This window comes from Scardinius erythrophthalmus (assembly GCF_964197995.2).
Source record: "Scardinius erythrophthalmus genome assembly, chromosome: 12".
NCBI classification, from domain to species: Eukaryota; Metazoa; Chordata; class Actinopteri; order Cypriniformes; family Leuciscidae; genus Scardinius; species Scardinius erythrophthalmus.
In genome coordinates, this window is record NC_138232.1 from 42,721,298 (window position 1) to 42,731,839 (window position 10,542).

Below are 10,542 nucleotides of genomic sequence, written 5' to 3' on the forward strand. Positions count from 1 at the left end.
GCCACGCTCAAAATTGCTTAAATCACCTTTCTTTCCCATTCTGACATTCAGTTTGGAGTTCAGGAGATTGTCTTGACCAGGACCACACCCCTAAATGCATTGAAGCAACTGCCATGTGATTGGTTGATTAGATAATTGCATTAATGAGAAATTGAACAGGTGTTCCTAATAATCCTTTAGGTGAGTGTATATTAGTGACGGTTAACAGGTTAAACATCACAGTGTCTGTCTGAATGTTTCCACTCAAAACTCCAGAACTACGGAAGAAATGCTGCTTCACTTTCATTTATGTACTTCATTTATATAAAACCTCAATTTGACTGTGTGAGTGTGTGTGTGTTTGAAAGCTTTTACAATGTTATTCAATTGTGATGCAAGTTGTGCTTCCTTTTGGTAATGATCCAAGAACCTTCGGTGTCTGAGGCTGACGAGAGAGAGAGAGAGAGAGAGAGAGAGAGAGACACAGAGAGAGAGAGAGACACACACACACAGAGACACACACACAGAGAGGGAGACAGACAGAGAGAGAGAGAGAGACACACACACAGAGAGAGAGAGAAAGAGACACACACACACACACACACACACAGAGAGAGAGAGAGAGAGAGAGAGAGATGGGGGGGGGCTCTTATCTCAGGCCTGCAGGCACTTTTTTTACTCTTATCAACATCACCATATTGTACAAGTACATCCTCCTGTCCAGCAAAGAGAGGAAATCTCTCTCTCTCTCTCTCTCTCTCTGTCTCTCTCTCTCTCTTGCTCTGTCTCTCGCTCTGTCTCTCACTCTCACTCTCTCTCACTCTCTCTCTCGCTCTGTCTCTCGCTCTGTCTCTCGCTCTGTCTCTCACCCTCTCTCTCTCTCTCTCTCTCTCTCTCTCTCTCTCTCTCTCTCTCACACCCCCTCTCTCACCCCCTCTCTCTAGCTCTCTCTGTCTCTCACCCTCTCTCTCTCTCTTTCTCTCTCTCTCTCTCTCTCTCTCTCTCTCTCTCTCTCTCTCGCCCTCTCTCACCGACTCTCTCTCTCTCTCTCTCTCTCTCTCTCTCTCTCTCTCTCTCTCTCTCTCTCTCTCTCTCTCTCTCTCTCTCTCTCTCGCTCTGTCTCTCGCTCTGTCTCTCACTCTCTCTCTCTCTTTCTCTCTCTCTTTCTCTCTCTCTCTTTCTTTCTCTCTCACCCAATTCTAGTTGAGCTCCCCTGGTGTCCCACTTGAGCACCATGTGTGTTGGTGTTGGTGTTGGTGATGGAGGGAGGGGGGGGGCATCACTTTTACATCAGCACATGTTCCAGTCGCCTGTCATTCCAGCAGTCGCATCTCTAAACCTCACTGGAGAAACTGGTGGAGAGCAGCGCTCAGGAACGGGAAGGAAGTGCAAGGAGAGTGTGTGTGTGTGTGTGTGTGTGATCGCTTCGCAGACGGCGTGAACACGAGACACATCGACGACGGAGAAAGTGACCACAAACACGGTGAGTGACAGCAGCTCTTCATCACACTTTCTGATTATAGATGATCTGATGCATGGCTCAGTCTTCAGACGCTCTGGAGAACTTCTCTCAGTTATTCAGCTCCACTGACTCTCGTCTTGCATATGAAACTGGGATTTTCTGATTGTTCTGGAACTTCTTTGATGATAAAGTTCCTGAAACCTGACATGGACATCAAAGACTCTATGACAGACATTTAACGTCAGAAAAACCTGACCTGTGAAATATGTGAGGTCTCCTGCGAGTGACCATCTGAGAACGCATGGACCTTCTTAACATGTGTTTCTTCGGATGGATTTACAGGCGCTCTTAGAGTCAGACATTATGAAAACACTCGGTTAAACTGGACAGAAAGAGGAACCGAATGTAAGGAATAGCAGTCGATGTTTGCAGAACTGTGTGTTGAATCTCTGTGTCTGTGTGAGATCTGAGCCGTTTCATTGATCATGTCTGTCACAGCGATCGACCCATCGATCAATCGGTGACTGACGTCAGTCTTGATCTCTAGACGGCAGGATGACTGACAAATTATTTACGCATAAGTTTGGAAACATAACAACTAACCTTGAACACGGATAGCAGCTGTTCATGATGATCTCAAATACTGACAGATTCGTTGTTGTTTTTCTGCAGTGCTGAACGTAGAAAGACTCCAGCATGATTTATCATCATGGCCTGTAAAGTTTTAACAGTGAATCCTCTTAATGATCCATCTGTGCTCGTCACTCCTGATCTCATGATGATCAACCAACGTTTGCGGTTTAGTCTGGAAATGTTCCTCTTTGTTTTGCCTTTTTATTTCTCACTCCTCAGATGACCTGTCAGGGTTTAATAAACTAGTTGAGTTCAGATCGAGTCTTTCAGCAGTGAATGTCTGTCAGTCACTGAACTGTGAACAGAACTGGATGAAACACCCAGAAGTGGAGTGACACCGAATTCACCCGCCATGTGAACGTGACTTTTAAGTCAGGGCACCTTTATTTATATAGCACTTTTTACAATACAGAGTGTTTCAAAGCAGCTTTACAATGATAACAGGAAAATAATGCAACAAAGTTTGTTTCTGCTGTTCAGCAGATCTAGAAGAAAATGGCGTCATAGTACATCTTATGTAAGTTCATTGATGGTTAATTTTTGTTGTAAAAAAGTTATTAATTTAGTTCATTTGTGTATATATATATATATATATATATATATATATATATATATATATATATATATATATATATGTCATAGATGTCATCGTCCAGTTCAGTTCTCATATAATGGTGTCAGTGCAGGCAGATCAATATTAATGTTGAGTATTATATTAAATGTCCCCAACTAAGCAAGCCAAAGGCGACAGTGGCAAGGAACCAAAACAGAATGGAGGAAAACCCTTGGGAAAAACCAGACTCAGTTGCTCAGTTCTTCTCTGGCCAACGAAAGAACAGTGTATGATCATGATTCAGGCAGCTTTACAGGTCAGAGGTCAGATTAAGGCCCCAGTTACAGCATTCCCAGAGCACAACTATCTCATATGCAATCACCATGGACCAATTTCAAAAGTAGTTCAAAAGTGTTTAAAGTCATTTGGAGTTGGTTTAAAGAGTTTCCGGAACTTCGGAAAAGTTCACTCCTGTTGGTAGAAACTTGTTTTGACCCAATTTTGCTCAAAATTACATCACACCTGTTCATTCTGTATATCAGGGCTTTTTTTATTATTTTCTTTAAGTTATGTTTTTGGCCTTTTTGTGCCTTTATTGGATCGGACAGTAGAGATTTGACAGGAAAGCATTTGGTAGAGAGAGGTGGGAAAAGGATCGGCAAACTACCTCAAGCTGGGAATCGAATAGCGCAGTTGCGCTATATATTGGCGCGCTAACCACGAGGCTATTGGCACCAATCATATCTGTGCTTTATAATATCATAATGTGACTTCAGCCTTTGTAAACTTAAATGGCGTTTTTTGTTTAGGTCCTAAAAGAAGCGACTCAATCTGCAGACCTCCACATGAGGAGCGATGAGAAGAATCTGAGATCATCAGGAGAACTCGTCAGCCTCGGGTCATGATGGAGAAAAGCGAGTCTCCCGTCTCAATCTCCCCGTCGGTCCTCCAGCACGCCAGTCCTGCTCATACGGGATCGCCCGACGCTAATGCGACTCGTGATGCAGAGAGGCGTACAGACGCGACTGAACCGGAGGCCACCGGAGCCGAGCCGGATACGACGACACCTCCCCAGGGAGCTTTTCAGCGCGTGTCCTCGTCCTCGATCTCCTCCACATCAATCCCTCCAAACGTCCCGGTGATCAGCCTGGCTCACAGCAAACCCCCCCTCCCCCCGATGACGGCCCTGCACCCGGTCCCCCCCGCCATCCGGCACGGCCCGGTGGAGCTGAGACTCTCTCATCTGTCCTCGCTGTCCGGCGCTGGACCCCCGACAGCCCTCCTGCCGCCAGCCTTCCTGAACACACACCCCTTCATCAGCAGGTTAGGAATCAAACACTCAACTGTTACCAGTTAAAAATCATATGACAAGAAGAAAGAGTGGATACCAATGGGATCCCAATCACAATCCACGAAACTCAGTGTATCCCAATTCTAGTCTTATGCTGTGTTTACACCAAACGCAAATATAATTATTATATACAATGTCAATGCAAAGATGCAAATGACACGAAATGGACGAGGCGGTTGCTGCGAATGCTCGATATTCGCCTCAATCGCGTCTACTGCACAAGTTGAACAATTTTGACTCAAACGTAAATATTTGTATGCCGTGTTGTCACGTAAGACAATCAGTTAACAGCTTTTTGATTGGTCTGTGCACTGGGCGCCTGTCCATCCTCAAATAGTGCTGGAAACGGCTGTCAAAATGGCAGAAAGAAATGTTGTTGTTGATGTGCGTGACACTCCTAATCACGCAATGTTTTTATTTGCGCTAGTGACGCGAAAAGCAAGAAACATCCCGCAAGTAATTTAGAGCGAGTAACGCAATGCGAATTTTCGCTTTGCTTTTGGTGTGAGCACACCATTAGAGCAACCATACAGCCCACAATGGTGTCCAATCCGGCCCAGACAGGGATCTGAACAATAATAGAAAATGGAGATGCACCGGTCGATCGGTCATAAATCAGGACATTTTATTTTGGTCGATCTCTATTCCAGACTTGCACACAAACTGCTTTGCAATCATTTACCGAAATGTCATTTGTGTGGGAATAATATGAAGTCTGTAAACAAGATGTTAACACAGACCAGATTGGGAGAACACAGACAGAGAAAAACTGTACCAGGCACTGAAAGCTCAATGTTCGTGAAATATAAGAAGAAAAATATAAATATTGAAATGGGAGTAGGGGTTTATATGAATGTGTCTATGAAGGGGAACTGTCTTCAGAATGGTTTCGATGGCATTTTCTTGTCCTCTTACCTCTGTATAAAGCAGTGTTTAAGCAGTAAACAAGGAAGCGCTTTATCTCTGCTGTTCTATAAGCGCCACCTACTGGCAGAGAGTGAATTTGCATTTTCATTCAGTCCGTCTGCTGTTTTTGGTGTGCTCTAGCATAATTATAGCATAATTTCACAAAACAAAAGTCAGACCATTCTGTTTCTGCTTTAAATCTTGAAATTATACAATCTAATTTAAATAAAAAATGACTGCTCATGCGTACATGTGTGTAGCATCTTTGTGCGGATCGTGATTAAAATGTGGGGATTGGCTCTAATTTCATATGACTACAGATGTTTGTTTTGTTTGTTGTTTGTTTGTTTTTTAGGCCAGTTTGGCCTGTTATAGAGCAAAAAAATTTGCTTGAAGGAAAAAAAATCAGCAACATGTATCAGAATTGGCAGAATCAGCCTTGAAAAATCATATTCGGGGCATTCCTAATAGAAAAATATGCTCACTTTAGATTAGGGTCCAATTCTCATTATTAACTATGACATTTGCCTCAAACTTCTAATTACTGCTTATTAATACTAATAGTTAGTAAGGTAATTAGGTATGGGGTAGGATTAGAAATGTAGAATAAAGCATTAATATTAATACTAATAAACAGGCAATTTCCTTGTAATATGCAACTAGTTAATTGTGAGAATTGGACCCTAAACTAAAGTGTTACCTGAGATATTACATAAAACATTATTTTAAAAATGTATTAGTCTTTTCACTGTAAAAATGCAGTTTTCACAGAGCAGCTAGTTTTCTTGCTAATTAATTTTGTAGTTTGTATGGTTAATTTTAATATAGACTAATTGTCAGCGCACTAAGGTTTAAAAAAGGTAGTAATTCGCCCCGCACATGATTACATTTTTTCCCCATCGGGCCTTCAACCTTAAATGAGTTTGATACCCCTGTCTTAGTGGATCCGCAGCACTGGACATTTTAGATGAACACCTGATTCAATGTGTGTTCACAGTGTTCTGGTGGTTGTTGGTAAATGTTCATCTTCAGCGGCTTTAACGTCCAGCAGGTGAAAATCGAGTAAAGTAGCTGCACACTCTCCTCAACAACACACGTGACTTTAGGAATCATTCGCTGCTGGACGATGCACGCGTTAATAGCAATGGTCTTGTTGAGCATCAAACTAATGAACAATCGGATCTGATGTAATGTTCTCTTGTAGACCAGTGACTTACTTATCTTGACCTCCCTTAGTCTCATGGCCTGTATACACCTGGTATTAAGAAGTATTTTGGTCGATCGGAGTGAACGACACTAAATACAGTAAATACAGGTGTAAACAGCGTCTAAAACACTCCTGTTTCACCACTTCCAGAGGGGATCGAAAACGCATTTTGCTTTCGCAGTGTAAACACTCATGTGATCGAACGTGTTTGAACAGCCAATATAAAGACCGTCTACTGATCTAATGCATAACATTATGGAAAGCGTGTTAACCAGACGGGATCTAAACTCCCTGCTAGCAATTTTGCGTTTAAATGACGTCTAACAGCCGCCCAAACACAGCCCTGACATTTAGGCTAAAACAAGGCAAAATTTGGACTGTCAGTGAAAATTTAATAGGCATCTAAACCATAGCCCAAGAATAGACTAGTCATCAATTAGATAGAACAAGGAAATGAAATGAGTGAAGAAATGAAACCAAACACCTTGTAATCACTGTTGACTTTGCTTCCATGATGGGATATCATACATCTCGCAAGTTATTTTGGCAAAAACGACATGTAACCAAATTCAAGGTTCTTTTGTCTAGAAGTCTATTACTCATAGCCGGACTTTATCGAAATGATGGATATTGCTTGCTGGGTTTTGTCAGCTGGAGACCCAAGTTTGGTTTAAAGGGGAAAAACATCCCAAGCTCAATGTTCTCTCACAATTCCCGATTTCTAACACACACTCACAGCGTTCGGCGGATCTTGCGTCTGACAGAGTAGAAACAATCTGATGCTCTCCGTGTGTTTTTCCGTCATCTCCAGGCGCGTTCATATGTAAATTGCGTGAGCTTATTTTGTCCATTAGATCAAAAAGATCTGAAAAAACACACATTTCCCTCCCCATAGACCCTCCCCTCGAAGAAATCAGGACAGAAGTGGGTGAAAGTGGACAAAAGAGACGGATTAAAACACCAGGTGTAAACGGGAATGTGTCTTTCTCGTCTACTTGTGAACCAGTCAACCAAAACACATATTAATGCCAGCAGTAAACAGGGCCTGAGTTTCGTCTCAAAGCAGCACAGACAGAATAAAGTCGGATCTATCCGAGATGTGCGGCTGTAATGAGGACAGAGCGACAGGCGTCACGTTTGTCCAATCAGTGGCAGACGTTCATCAAACGCTCCAGATTGCTTTTATAGATTTCTTTTCCTCAAGTTGTCTCCCTATTTTCAGTGTTTTCTCTCTTTCCCTCAGCTCTTTCCTCGGACCATCTGGAAGCTTTGGGATCTTCAGTAATGCTCGTGTGAAGAGACGGCCGTCTGCACACTTCGAACTGGACCTCAATGATGGTACATCATTCCACTCATGGACTGTTTTCAAATCAGTGGATGTTTTGTGTTCAGCGTCGTCATTAGGGCTGTAACGATACCCTCATGTCACGATTCGATTGCGATACTCCAAGACATATGGTAAAAGGTTAACAAAAAGAATGTACTGTTGATTAAAATGCTAAATTTGATATGACACTGTGTGTGTAAATGAATATTCTTGGACTTGGTGCTGATAAACCCAAAGCACAGGACAATAGAGACCAGAATAACAATATTCATGATTCTGAAGCTGAAAATACAGAATTATTTTAGACGAATATGCTTGAACTCTGACTAGATATATTTAAAATAACGTAGGCCACTTTTTACTGGTAACATCAGACATTTTACATTATCAAGACCCACAAATATTCCTCCACTGCATTATTATACATTATATTGCAGTGAAATCAAATGAACTCCACGTTTCTGTGCTCAGATGTTTTAAGAATCAGTGGTTCATAAATGTTTGAGCGGGGTCATTTTAATAAATTCAGCAATTTTTTTTTTAATTGTGGACTATATGTAAAACAATATCTCCAAAACAGAACAGTACTAAATAAAAAATAACATGAATTTTGTATGATCCCTCTTTAAGGGGTTCACAAACGTTTTCCTGCAACTGTATCACACATGTGGTTCTCCTTCAGGTCCTCCTCAGAAGTTGGCCCGGCGTGTCTTCACCAACAGCCGCGAGCGCTGGCGGCAGCAGAACGTAAACGGCGCTTTCTCCGAGCTCCGTAAACTCATCCCGACCCACCCGCCTGACAAGAAGCTCAGCAAGAACGAGATCCTACGACTCGCCATGAAGTACATCGACTTTCTCGTCGAGCTGCTGAACGACCAGACGAGCGATCAGGGGAAAGACACGACAAACTGTCCGGATGGGAGGAAGAAGGAAATCGAGGATTTGGGAAACAGCAGCTCCCCGTCTCGCAAAAACAGAGACTCTATGGACTCCATGATGGTGTCGTCGGGATCCAGCTGTTACGGGGATACAGACAGCGAGGAAAGCTCAGGTCCTCGAACTTGCGGCGTTGAGACCGAACACACCGGGAACACAGAGAAGAAGGTTCAGGAACAGATACTAGCGGTCACAGCAAGCACTTACCAGCGGTGACTAAACCACAAACTAACACACTGGATATGGGTGTTTAACCCTCGGCGCGTATAAACCATAGACTGTATAGAAATATGGACGTGACGTCACCCGTATGTTTCTGAAGAGCATTTTTGAAGCCCAAAGTGGGCGGAGCCGGCCGTCGCCATCTTGGCAGCGTCACTCCTGGATAAATGAAAATGTGCAGCGAGGTGGATTAGCTGAGGTGACGTGATGCTAACAGACAAACGGCTAGTAGTGACATCAGCGGCAATCCACCTGTCACTCAAGTGGCCACGCCCTTAATTATGCACAACTTTAAGGCTTGATATAATTTAAACAGATGAGTTATACAAAAATTCACCCCCCTCACAGTCGTCATGAAGGGCAAAATTAGCTATATAGACCAAAACCACTTTTTGCACTAGGCTGTAAACATGTTTTTTTCTGCTGTAAAGTTTTTTTCTGCTGTAAAGGCATTTTAACATGAGGGTTTATGAGATTGACTCTATTTTGCAGCCGGTCTCTAGTGGCCAGACGATGAACTGCAGTTTAAGACACTTCAGTGTTGGATTCAAGAGAGAGACCGGACGGATGCCGCTTGGTATAAACACTGACATTTTGTGTGGAATTACAGCGAATTTACTTGTTTAAATTCATGGCTTGTGTTCCTGGTCCATGTTTCATGTGTCACTTCTCCATTTAATTTCCTCTCTCTGATATTTCGAGGAATAAATAGAGTGTGTGGGTTCCTCACATGCGATCACGGGTACCTCAAACTTCACATCTACCACAGTCTCAAGCACTCTGACTGGATTATTTAATAATGTGTTGATCTTTTGACTCTTTCGCTGTTTAAAGCTGAACTGAAGACATGAGAGCCTCGTTGAAGAACTAATGATGGCAGCTCACATCCATGATCCACATCACACTGGGTTCTTGAGTCTCTAGAGTCACTAGATGTTTGGATGATGTGAAGCTCCTCGCAGTTTGGAAGTTGCAACTATGTGGCTTGCGTTCAACTGATCTTGGTTTGAATAAAATAAGTTTCAGATTTCTTTCTCTCATTTTTACTTCCTAATAAACCTAGGAAGCTTTTAGCACTAGTTTAAGATAATGACGAGCGAAGGATGAACATTAGGTGTGTTACTGACCCAACTGAGAATGATGGGAAATGGCTCAAACCACTGGTCTTTGTCAACAGAACACAAAATACACTTACAAAAGTACAAACTTTATTCAGGTTGAATGTGATTGTTTCCAGACAGTCAGGTTTGTAAAACCAGCCAAAGTTGTTTACAAAGTACCCGATGATACAACGAGTGCTTCCGATGATGAAATGATCCCTGACCTTTCAAGGGTAGTGACATCATTTGAGGGTGTGATGTCACTTTTAGAATCTTTTTTCCTAATGGAATGTAACGTCATCATTACAGAAAACCTTGGTATTTCATGCTCTGTTTTAAAAGCATTGAAATCAAATTCTATGAATAAGCACTGTTGTCCAGGTTAGATGTTTGTTTGTTTTTTATTAGGCATCTCATGCAAATGATGCCATGTTATTGTCAGTGAATAAGTTGAATTTGTGGATCACATACTTCAGGAGGAGGGATCATCATGAGTCAAAAAGGGTCAAGGTTGTGGATCAACACAGGTGTGTTCGCATTCCCCAAGCCCTCGGATCTTTTTACTAGTATATGCTCAGTTATTGGTAAAAAAAAAAAAAAAAAAAAAAAGTATTTTTCTGACTCCATTGGCAGATATTTTTTCTTGTTTTAAGCATAAACTCACTTAATTTTGATATTTTTTTCAGGAAACAAGACTTAATATCTTTAGCCATTTTGCTTCTCAAGTAAATGTATCTTAATTTAAAAATGTTTAGATATTTGTAGTGGAAAATTAGAAGAAAAACTTAAGTTGACACTTAGCTGTACAATGGAATTCAAGTGCAACTCCTTGTGGTAAAATTTACACAAGTACAATACAAAACACT

The 10,542-nt window shown here is 42.0% G+C and overlaps 1 protein-coding gene across 2 annotated transcripts; it reads left to right on the forward strand.

Moving 5' to 3' along the window:
* Positions 1-1,145: 1,145 nt before the first annotated feature.
* On the forward strand, positions 1,146-10,262 carry lyl1 (LYL1 basic helix-loop-helix family member). 2 transcript variants are annotated; one of them, XM_081380665.1, is made up of 4 exons: positions 1,146-1,462; positions 3,437-3,950; positions 7,335-7,429; positions 8,101-10,262. In XM_081380665.1, the coding sequence occupies exons 2-4, from the start codon at positions 3,529-3,531 to the stop codon at positions 8,568-8,570; spliced, it is 987 nt and encodes a 328-aa protein (XP_081236791.1). In that variant the 5' UTR covers positions 1,146-1,462; positions 3,437-3,528; the 3' UTR covers positions 8,571-10,262. The 2 variants fall into 2 exon arrangements, with proteins under 2 accessions (XP_081236791.1, XP_081236792.1); XM_081380666.1 differs by lacking the exon at positions 1,146-1,462 and adding an exon at positions 1,529-1,846.
* The last annotated feature ends 280 nt before the right edge of the window (positions 10,263-10,542 follow it).